Source organism: Limulus polyphemus, unplaced genomic scaffold (genome assembly GCF_000517525.1).
Source record: "Limulus polyphemus unplaced genomic scaffold, Limulus_polyphemus-2.1.2 Scaffold431, whole genome shotgun sequence".
Taxonomy (NCBI): Eukaryota; Metazoa; Arthropoda; class Merostomata; order Xiphosura; family Limulidae; genus Limulus; species Limulus polyphemus.
The window spans coordinates 542,014-553,870 of NW_013666041.1; the positions used below are offsets into that span (position 1 = coordinate 542,014).

At 39.9% G+C, this 11,857-nt stretch overlaps 1 protein-coding gene across 17 annotated transcripts in view; it reads left to right on the plus strand.

The window, feature by feature from the left end:
* LOC106458228 (sodium-coupled neutral amino acid transporter 9 homolog) overlaps window positions 1-11,857 on the plus strand; it is a 131,254-nt gene that overhangs the window by 87,270 nt on the left and 32,127 nt on the right. For 16 of the 17 annotated variants that reach the window (XR_002610339.1, XM_022384363.1, XM_022384367.1 and 13 more), the window contains one exon: window positions 3,219-3,323. The exons of the other annotated variant lie outside the window; for it this stretch is intronic. Coding sequence is in view for 15 of the 16 variants with exons in the window: in XM_022384363.1 (XP_022240071.1) it covers window positions 3,219-3,323 (105 nt within the window). In the remaining variant the exon portion in view is untranslated. The remainder of the gene's footprint in view (window positions 1-3,218; window positions 3,324-11,857) is intronic. 17 annotated transcript variants of the gene reach the window in all.

Consider the following 11,857-nt stretch of genomic DNA (forward strand, 5'->3'; position numbering starts at 1 on the left):
CACCATGCTATGGAACAGTCAGTCCAACTCTTATGTCTCCTTCTCCAAATGCACAACTGTTTCTTTCTTTTGGGGGGATGTGGGCATTATTTGAATCCTTCATTCCTTTGGGATGAGCACACATGAAATTCCTTCACTGTTCTCTATGTGACCAATGGATCATGATTGGCAATTTACTGGATTGCCAAGTCTCCTTGTTCAGGATCAACATCTTTGATCTTGAGTGATGGTTAGATTGGGACAATCGTATGATAGGTGTTCCTCTACCACCACCACCTCGTCCAGAAATCCATCTTTTCACAGATGCCTCACTTCAGGGATGGGATGCGTATCTAAATGATCAGGAATTCCAAGGCCTATGGATAGATGATGAAGCTTCCCTCCACATCAATTGTTTAGAACTTCTTGCTGTTCAAAGGGCAATGTTTCAAGATCTGAAATAATTGAGGGGCAAAGTCGTCATGCTTCACTCCAATAATTTCACTGTGGTGTCTTACATTTCCTGCCAAGGGGGCACTCAGTCCAGGTCTCTTTTTCGAACTTTGCATCTTCTATATTGGGCCCACTCCCATCATATCATCCTACTAGCTTGCCATGTTCTGGGGGTGATGAATTTGATAGCAGATCAATTGTCTTTACCCTTCTGATTCTCCCAAAAGAATGGGTGCTTCATTGAGGGGTTTTCCATTGGATTTGCTCTCAATTCAAGAACATCAATGTTTGATGCATTTGCCACTCATTGGAACACTCAACTCTTGACATTTTTGTCAACAGTACCTCACCCTTGGACATTGGCAATAGATACATTCAGTGATGACTGGACTGGATTGCACCTATATGCCTACCCACTGATTCAATTGTTACCCAGAGTCCCAGCAATGATTCATTCAACCCCTTGTCATGTTTTCTTGGTAGCACCGGATTAACCAGCTCAATCCTGGTTTCTGCTTTTTCAGTACATTCAGAAGTGCCCACCTCTATCACTTCCTATTTGGTCTCAACAGAGACAGCCATAATCCAACATCTTACACCCATCCATCTCAAAGCTCAAGCTTCATGCATGGAGGTTGTGCGGTCCTTCACACGGCATTGGGGTTAACTTCTAAGGTTGCCATATACCTGTTTCAGTCTCTGCATCATCCCACAATGGACATTTAGCAATGCAAACAGCACACATATTGACAATGATGTATTGCGAGGAGACTGACTCCACTTTGTTCAGATGTGCCAACCATAGTTTGGTTCTTGACCTGACTTTTTGACAAGGGTTTTGCATCTTCAACAATTGCTTTATATAAGGTGGCCTTATTGGCTACCTTCAGACACTCAAGTAATGGAAATTCTTTCAGGTCCCAGTGCTCTCGAGCCTCCTCAAGTTGTTTTGGTTCCTTTGTCCCAAATGACCATTTCAGTTACCTAACCGGGATATAAATGTTACATGCTCTTTCTCAACACCCATTTGAGCTTTTAAACTTGTGTACCATATACCATCTTTCCCTTAAGGTTTATTTTTTATTGCTGCTGGCTGCTTGTCAGAGTTGTTTGTGCTGCACATGCATAAGATGCTTTATAATTCTCTTTACACCCTTCTATACTCAGAAGGTACTTCTACCTAAGACACTAAGCAAGGGAAAGGGATAAATCCTTTTTACTTCTCATAATTCCAAATGCACAGTGGTCCCATCCTGGGTACTTGGTAGAGCACAGTTTATTCCACATCCTCCCTCTAATTCCGAGGGCAAGTGAAATTTACTTTGCCCCCACAGTTGAGGAATGAGGATAAGTGTTCGTAATTACAGACCAGATGAGTTCTGTTTCTTCAGGTTGTGTATAGCATACAGGATCCTGTCATTCCGAGTTTGAAGTGTTGCCTTTTGGACTTCTTCAGGTTGAAAAGAGGGTCCACTTTGGTGTTGCTTACCTTCTCATCGTGATTCTGGTGGCTCAGAATGCATCACTCTATATCCTCAATTTGGGATCCACTCACAAGTAGATGTATTGTGGTTCAAATACCCTAGCCCCCAACATGGGATTTAGGGGCCATGGCCCTATAATTCCAGTCCCTAGCAGTGGGACCTCAGGTACCAAGTTGAAGCCTGGCCAATGGTGATGATGGGTCATATGAATTTCCACCCGCAGTGCATGATTTAGGTTCTGGTTAAAGAGCATTCCTGTTCTGGATGTAGTGCAGTTTCCCCACTAGGGTGTTAATTTTCTATTGATACACCCATGATCCATGTAGATGCTTTCTGTATGGATAATGTTCTCACTGGCACCTCCACCTTATCAATGGAGGTAAGTATGTTTTGGAAGCTAACATTTTCTTAAATAGATGTTGTATTGGCATAGATGTATAGTGTCACAAGACAGTTTTCACCAAAGGTAAATAAGTGAGGAATAAAAAACTGGAGCAAGTGGGAAAAATCAGATTAATGCTTAGATGGGCAAAGCAAAAGAAACCCTAACAGTCAAGTAATAGCTGTAGTGTGAGATAAGTATTATTGAAAATTCATTTTCAATTTAAGAAATTGCTAACTCTCCTAATATGAAAATATTTTTGATAGACCCTTACATCTACACACTTCCAACTGACCTTCCATCTTCTAGTATACCTTGTTTTTCTTGCCTTGTCTAAGAATAAAGTTTTCTTGAACATGGAGTTTGTGTTGTCATCCTACTTGCAGAGGGCTATTGTTGCATGATGACATCATGTGTTGCCACCATTCATGTTAAACACTTGAATTTAGGTGAGAGTTAGTTCTAGGTAGTGGCATGCAAATCTCATAGGCAGATGCACGAGGGAAATAGCGTTTCTGTTTACAGAGGTAAGTATCTATCGGAAATACATTTTCAGATCAGGAAAATGTTAAATTCTGCTTCTCTCCAACAACTGATATTAAGACAAAACCACATTATTGCATTTGAAACCATATAATGTTTTATTTTATTGATACAAAATGATAATGAATGTATTATATTTTTGGTGTATCTTTAACAAGTGAAGTCTGTTTTGATGTTTACAAAAATATTTTTCAGTTTTGTAATCAGCAAGTATTAGAGTTAAGATATTAACAAAAGTGTTACACAACACATCTTGTATGATTTTGCTGTTCAGTATATGTTTGGCAAATTATAAAATACATTATTTAATAAAAATATACAGTTTCATAGGCTTAGTGATACAGTATATAGTGCTACCTGTTATTCTTTGTTTTTAGGTACTTTAGCTGTGATGTACTTGATAGTTTTCACCAGTGTCAAATCTGCTGAGTGGGGAATGAATTTTGATGTATACAATTCAGCAAGTCCTAGTTTTGTACAATGTGAGTCTGGATTTTACATTTCAACAACATAATATATCATTGTTAAAGTTATTACGCATCTTTTATATACAGGATAATAAAAGTAATTTCATATTAATTACTGAAATGCCATAATGGGGAATTTCCCACACGTTTAGAGAGTGAACATTAGAAGTCTTGTAACTCTAAACCAGACTTTTTCAGTTGCATCTTTCATTAGTAGCTTTGAATTGCACCATATACTTGACTTCATTAAGTTTTAAAATCTTATGATTGTTTTAACAATTGATATTTGTAGTAGGTGCACTTTCATTGTATTATACACAGTTTTTAGCCAAACAAATATGTATGACTATGAACACCAAAACAAATATTTAATTTAAAAGAAAAACAGTATTATTAGTATTATCTACATACCAATATAACATCCATTATAATAATTAAAATCAGTTTCTAAAAATATTACAATTTTTATGATTCAGTTACAGAAAATTAATCAAAGCAGTACTATATTGAATATTTATTGTTAAAAAACAACAGTGAATGAAAAAATATAAAATATATTATTCAAAATCTAAGTATTATTCAAATAAATCAGTAGCTCTCCATTAAAAAAAAAAAGATATTTTAATGTTTTAACCCTTTCTAGACCAGAGGGATGACACTGGTATCCACAGATTTTTTCTTTCTTAAAGTGGAAATATTTAACCAAATGCATTTAACTTAGTAAGTACTTACTAAATTTTATCTAGTTCCATCTTAAAAATATCATATAACCTGATTAAATATTTCTATCAAATTTTAGGTTGTGAACTTTCCAAAATTCTTTTGTGAGATATTGTTTTAAATAAACATTAGAATACTTCCATCTTAGAATTTCAATTTTATGACTCATTGGGAAGTACCACAGAGTTAGGCATTTTGGTTTACCCCTGCTCATCTGCCTGAATAATGTTGATAGGATGTCTGAAGATTAGATTTGTGGATTTTGATTAAACTACAAACATAGTTCTAGACCTGATTAACTTTTGAAGGTCAAAAGGTCACTGGTATATAGAAAATCTTCCCCCACTTACAAGAACAGCTACTACATCATGAAACTGGGAGGACTTAAAAATTTAACATTAGTATGGGCATAGGTGTTTTATAAACACCATTTGCACTTTTTTCATTTTGATCAGAAACTTCCATTTCGATAAGGTACTCTCCCTCCTCTCACAAGATTAGCTTTCCCCTTTTTGTGCTGCCCTCTATATGCAAACTTTTTCAGAAATTAATGCCACAAGACTTCATCCTCCCTTGATTAGAATCCAAAGTTCCAACAAGTCTCTCATGCAAATCGTCATGCATCACCTCTACACCAATAGGAGAGCACTACTATCACGTGACGCCACTCCCTCTACACATCACTACTGAACTCACTTCTCATGTGACAGCTGTTGAGTTCAGACATCCTTTTTTTACATTGTTCAGTTACCTTGAAGTGGTTTATTTTTTCATTTAAAGATTTTTTCTTAACTTTATTTCTAACACTTCACAGTTGTGAAGTTAATATTTTAATAAAGCATTACATCTTCTTGTTTCCCGCTTATGAATTCCAAAGTTATAGACACCACTTTGGGTACTTTGCCAGCATCTGATGCAATATTTTCAGCCATGGGCGACTGTCAGGTGATATATCATCGCTCATATGCCAGGAGATTGAGTGGTATGTGAGCCAACCTCTCTCACCTACTTTTGCCCCACTTCCTCCTGAGCCTTTCAGGCCAGGCCAAGCTGTAGAAGATTCAGCGCATCTGTCATTGGTCTTTTGTATCTTACACCTATTTCCTATGGCCCTAGACCTTTTCTTTTACATGAAACTTCCTGACCCTATTTAGTCTTTCCCCCATCTCCCAATATTAGAGTTCACGCTGACCAACTTTCCTCTCAACTGGGGGTGGGTGGAAGTATGCCTCGTACCCCATGGACTTCAGATCAGTCTGCCCTTGCTTTATCATCAGGTGGACTTTCCTTTTCTTGAATAACAGTTGTTTGGTGGTGAACTCCAATTACCTGTCCAACTTACCCAAGCCCCATTTTCTCACCTTTCTCACCCTCACAACCCTGGTAAGGTACCTTTCTTCCCTTCACCTTCTGTCAGAGGCTCTTCATAGGAACCCTGAGGGGGTTTTCTGCTGAAAGCTTCTTCATTCTTAATTCTATGTTGGTTTGTCTGTCTTCTTTGGCTCTCGTGCTTCAAACATGATTTGTTTGTTGTTGGGACCCTTTGGGCTGAGGTTTTGGCATGAACCCATCTCGAGGCTCCTTATCTGAGGGACCATGGCATGGTGCCATTTTTTCAACATTATATGTTTGAGTCTTTGGAAACGCGGATAGTCTCGGCCCATCAACATTCTACTTTTACTAGCTTGGTAACTCATTTGTCGCAGTTGGCACTGAGCGCAGCACCGATTCCTGTCCTCCAACCTACCCCTTCACAACCTCTTCCTGTCCCACCCACCTGTGATGCTACAGTTTGATGATGCACGATCCACCAACAGCCGTAACAGGAATTATGTGGTCTGTTTGGGCCCTGTGGGACCTTTTCTCACTGATGTCTGGGTTCACAAGGTGCTCTTGGAGGGATTCGTTAACCCCCTTCCTCCATTATCCAGTGTTTCCTTCCCTTCTCCTCATGATCCCTCGACATGCCAGCATCTGTCAGAGGCAGTTCAGGACATCATTGCACAACACATTATTAAACCAGCTTATCAGGTTCACAGGGGTTTTACTCCTACCTGTTTGTGGGGGCTGGCATCCTGTCGTCGATTTATCCTGTCTCAATCAGTATGTTTATACTACTCACTTTACCATGGAGACATACCTTTCTCTTTGGTGGGCATTTTCTCCAGGTCTTTGGATGACCAAGGTGGACATTTCCAATGCTTACCTACACATTCCTGTGGTGGAGCATTCTCGTCCATATCTTTGGTTTTTCCATTGGGGGGTCATGTACCACTTTTGCCTCAGCACCATATGGGTTTTGTTGTGTGGTCTGCACCTTTGCTCGACATATTCATGCTATGGGATTGTGCTTCCATGTTTATATAAACGACTGGCTTCTTCTTGCTCATTACAAACGGGAATCGGCCTGTAACACTTGTCAGCTCCTGGCCAAAGCTGTGCAGGTGGGCTGGTTGGTCAAATTGAAGAAGTCTTTTCTTTGTCCTATCCATTAACTTATCCATTTGGGTATTTTCTTCAACTTCCATCTCAATCAAGCCCAACCTTTTCCTCTTTGGCTCCATTCTATAGCATGGGCCATTCGAAAAACCCTTTATGTTCCCTCACTTACAGCTTGCGAGTGACTATCACTTTTTGGAATGTGGTCGTCCATGATCCCTGTCATACCTTTTTGCAGTGCTCATTTGTGGTTTCTTCATTGGATACTTGCAAGGGAGCCCTTGGAGACTTCTATATCCCTTCCCTCATCCCTTGTGGACAATCTCCATTGATGGTTCAACAAAGCCCACACGTCGGTAGGGGTCCCACTTCCTCCTCTGTGGCCAGAATTACATCTGTTCACAGATGCATTCTTTCAGGGCTGGGTGGATCACCAGAAGGTTTCGGGTCATTGGTCTGTGGATGAGAGTTCTCTTCTCAAACTCCTGGTTGCTCATCAGGCTTTGGATCAATTTCTTTCTCTTGCCAGCTACCGACTGGTTATGATCCATTACAACAATTCTACCAACGTGGCACCAGATCCAGATCCCTATCTATTCACACTATTGATCTTTTTTGAGCCAACAAACATGACATTCGTTTGATGGCATGTCATATACTGGGTGCTTTCAATCTCGTTGCCAACTGGATCTAGTTTATCCCATTGAGTGGTCCCTGCCATTTTTTTGGTGGCCACTGCTCTCAATCACAAATTACTTTGGTTTTGGTCCCCGGTCCCCCATCGTTGAGTCTTGGCTGTCGATGCCATCAGCCAGGATTTGTCTCATCTGGTGCTTTATCTTTACTCCCCATTCGTTTACTTTATTGGATGGTCTCCCTCATACATGTCACTCCATGCACAGTCTTTCTGATTGCTCCTTACTGGCCTGCTTAACCTTGGTTTCCTTGATTTCTCTAACTGTAGTAGGTCACTCCCCTTCCACTTCACTTCTGTCCTGACTTGCTCTGTCAACTACAGTCAATGGTGCTCCATCCCTCCCTGTCTGTCCTCCATCTTCATGCCTGGCTTTTGCCAGGTCCTTGGCAAGGAGCTCCAGTTTCTCTCACAGAGTAACTTCACATTTAGCTCATTCCATTTGCTCTTCTTCTTTGGCCATCTACCAATGCAAGTGGAGCATTTATCGCTCCTAGACATTGACTCGGGGTTTTCAGGCTTCTCACCCAATAGTTGCCTGTATCTCTAAGTTTCTCATGCAGCTCTTTGACAGGGGGTTCTTCGGTCTCCTCGATTTCCAGGTTTCAGATGCCGTTATCCCATACATAACGTTTTTCATGCTTCTGCAGTGTCTTTGCTTCTCCTGTCCTTTCCATGTTGATCTGTTCCTTCCAGCTCTGTATGCCTCTGAGGTGTTAGTAGTTTCATTAGTTAGTTACATTAACGTGGTCCTTCATGCCCGCACTTTACCTCCATTTGAACCTCTGTCTATGTGTTCCCTGTTTTACCTCTCTTTGAAGGTGTATTTCCTCCTTCTTTTGGCCAGTGGGCATCGTAGGTCAGATATTTTTGCCCTCGACGTTATCAGGACCTTCTACCACTCCCCTTACCTCATCCTTTATCTGGATTGTGCTTTCCTTCCCAAGAACTCTGTGACTCGATAAGCTAAGTCATCTTTTTCCCCTATCTTTCTATCCTCTATATCTCATCTCTACCCCATCCTTTTCCGGATAGACTACTCTATCCTGTCCGTGCCTTTCTGGTGTCCTTGTTTCCGCATTTTTATGCCTTGGCAACTTTTCTCTTCCCGTGATCTTTTCCCAATTAACCTGACCAGTTGGGTTAAATGTTTGATCCAGTTGGCCTATTCCTCTTGTCTCCTTCCAAGCATCATCTTTTTCATGTTTCCTCACGTCAAATCTGTCATCTTACCTTCTCCCTTGCTTCTTGTCTTTGTTGGCCATTGGAAGAGATTCTACAATCAGGCGTGTGGATGACTTCACATAAGTTCATCTCCCACTACCTATATTACAGCACTGTTTCTGCTTCCTCGGAATATTGCCTGCCACATGTGGCTATTCTACAGACTTTGAAGTGGCTGTGATATGAGGTAAGCCATCACTAATGCTTTCTTTTCTTTCAGGGGCCCCTGCTTCAACTTCACTTTGGATCCTGCTCTGTGGGGAGTGGTGCCTGACCAGCTATTCTGTCTGTACTTGGAATGGGGTCCACTTAGATTGCTATCACCTTTCGCAGACATCTTGATATCAAATCTGCACTGTAAGCAATGTTGATTCTTATACATTTTCCATGGCTTTGTACGCTCACCCTTGAGATGGGGTGTTTCACAAGATCACTAGAATGTAAATTTCTCGTGATAATTGCATCATAATATGTCTGTCCTGGACCATACCACCCATGCATGGCCTGGGTAAAACAGAAGGGGATCACTGCTCATCTGTTTGTGGTCTGCTTTTCAAAATAGGGTTTTGTGATCACCCATTGCACTGTCTTAGGTGTTGCAGTCCTTCTGAACTCTTCACTTCACTTTTCTCCCCTTTCTTCCAGTGGAATACGGGAGTTCTTACCGCTTACAAGCTGCTGGGGTGGTTGACCATAGATGTAACCTGCTGGATGGATTCCACAAAGATGGCTATAACCATTCGTTTCAGAGTAGGTGGTGGTGTTCTGCCATTGTAGAGGGAGTTACCAGATCCTCCAGATGAGTAACTATTTACCAGAGTTGGGATGCCCAAATACAGTTCACCCATCTGATTGAGTGACCTCACCTGAATGTCGGTACCCAGTGAGTGAGGTTTTGGAGATCAAGTGAACCAATCACATAAGTCCTCACACATGTTTTGAGTTGTCCATCTTCCACCTTTGACTTGTTTTCACTTGTGGGTTGCAGAAGATCTTCATGACCTATTTCTACTTCTCACCTGGGTTTTCTCTCATTGGGTGATGAGGTTGTTACTGTCCTGGGGTCTTTTCTGGCTGGTTTCATGGTCGTGAAGGTTGAGTGCATGCAACAGACTTCCCTTGGATCCATCATGACACATTCCCGGGTCCATGGCATTAGGCTACCCTGTGAGTTCCTGGAGTCAAAGGTTAGATTCCCTCTTGACTCTAGGACTTGGGGTGAAGATGGTATGATCCTCATCAGTGGCGTAGCAAGGAGGCATTCGCCCCCAGGTGCAGTTGTGAAGGGTTGCAAAATTTCCTCTGCTCTATAATGCCTATTAATTAATAATTATGCCCTCCCCTAGGATATAGCGCAACTGCCGTACGTTAAGTATATACGACACAGTGTTACATTATTTGTGTGTATTACACTTGCAGTTGTAACTTTTAAAAGCCGCCCACTAAAATACAGTGAGACCAAAATGACGTACAGAAGTAAATTACACTATTCCATCATTCATCTGTAGATTAAGTACAAGTCCTAGAGTACAACGTACAAGTGTATGTTCAACTAAAAGAAAATACGAGATTGATGTAACATATTAACTGGTGTGCAAGATTGGCATTATATGCAACAGGCAAGGTCTAGATCTAGTAAACATTATAGGCCTAATGTAGTGGTTTGTAATTGTATTGGCTGATTGTAAATCATGTCTTACACCAACTAATGTACTAGACTTTAGGTCTAATTGCAGTTATAACTATTTCTCCATAGGCCACAATTTGTATGATGATGGACCTAGGGTCTAGAAATAAAGTTATAACTGCAATTAGACCTAAATTAGTTAGTATAGGTCTAAGTATGCCTATAATAAACTCAAGACTAGTGAGGCACATCTGGACCTGGTTTCACTTTAACTGCCATTATTTAGACCGCCCATACTCATGTTAATTAATGTGACACAACAGTAAGAAGATCAATGCAGATGAGTGTATATACTGGTAAATCATGCTTATGAGCACCATATAAATTACTGGCAGTGGCTAAATCACAATTAAAAACTCGATAGGTTTAACTACACGAGCACTACAGGAGACAAGTCTGAAATTGCTCGAATGGAAATTACACACACTGTGGAAAAGGGTGTACTCATAACATAATATAAGCCTAGAGGCTCAAAGGCTATATTTAATATTAAAGGTTTTGATAGAATGAAAAAACTTGAATATAGGCTAACTAATCAGTGGTGCTAGATTACAGTTCCTAGATTAAGTCGCTAGTACATCTAGACCTAACATTAATTTTAGACCTGTTATTTCCATCTTTTTAGTCTTAGGTTTGGATCTAGATGTAATAATAATGACAGAAATTTAGCTTTATACATCTAAACTAGATCTTAGATTTGGGTGCATAGATTGAAAGCACCTTATATTGAATCTACGCAGATCTAGATATAACCCTGCCTCATCAATTCTAGATTTAGATTTATTAGGTCTAACTTTTAGAACAAATGTTACATCTAGATCTATTAACTTAGTCATTAGATCTGTCCCAGTGCAATGCCTAGTTTAACCCAACTATAATTGTATAATTTAAATATAATTTGTGGTAAGGAACTTAGGAAAGTAGAATGCTTCCTTTCATCTGACAATTTGCATGTTGCAACTAATTAGTGTAGTCAGTATTTATTAATTTATTCTTTTAGCCCATTATGTCGATAAAAGAAAGTGGGGCATAGGGACGCAAAAGACGTGCACAATTTGCAGCTTCGATGGTGGAGTCAAGCAAATTGATGATAGCTTTCCTTGCTGGAAGTAATGACACCAGTAAGCCAGCACCTGTTCCTTTTGAAGGTAGCAAAAAGGCCAAAGTGCAAGATTGTGAACATGCTATTTCATTTGAAAAAGAAAACAATGAAGAAACTGTTCTCTGTCCTTTTGAAAGCTAGAATAATAATAAACAAGAGGATTCCACTTTGTCAGAAACAAATCTACAGAATAGTGTTGCTAAGCTAAAAGAGGATGACCTAATAAATATTTTAACACACAGGAATATTGTATTTATGAAGTTTCATACAACAGACTCAGCGCATGCATATCGCACAGAGATTGTTAAAGTTGGAGCACATGAATTTCAACATAAAGAAGGTCCATTTGATGCCAAAGATGAGCGTTCTATGACTGCATTTTGTTTCAAACGACGCCTTCTGAATGGACAAGAGGTCAATTATTCCTGGTTGGTGTATTCACCTCTACATAAAGCAGAATACTGCTTTTGTTGTATTCTTTTTTCATCTACATGTATGACATCCGATTTCGAAGACGGAAAATTGTAAGAAAAATGTTCTGACTTAGCAAAGAGCTATCAAGGGATATTGATGGACCAGAATTGAAAAGAGAAATTAAAGACTGTAAAATGTTGATAAGTAAAAACAAACCGATTTTCCTGAACCAATGGTTGCAACTGATTTGCTAACATTTATAATTTCAT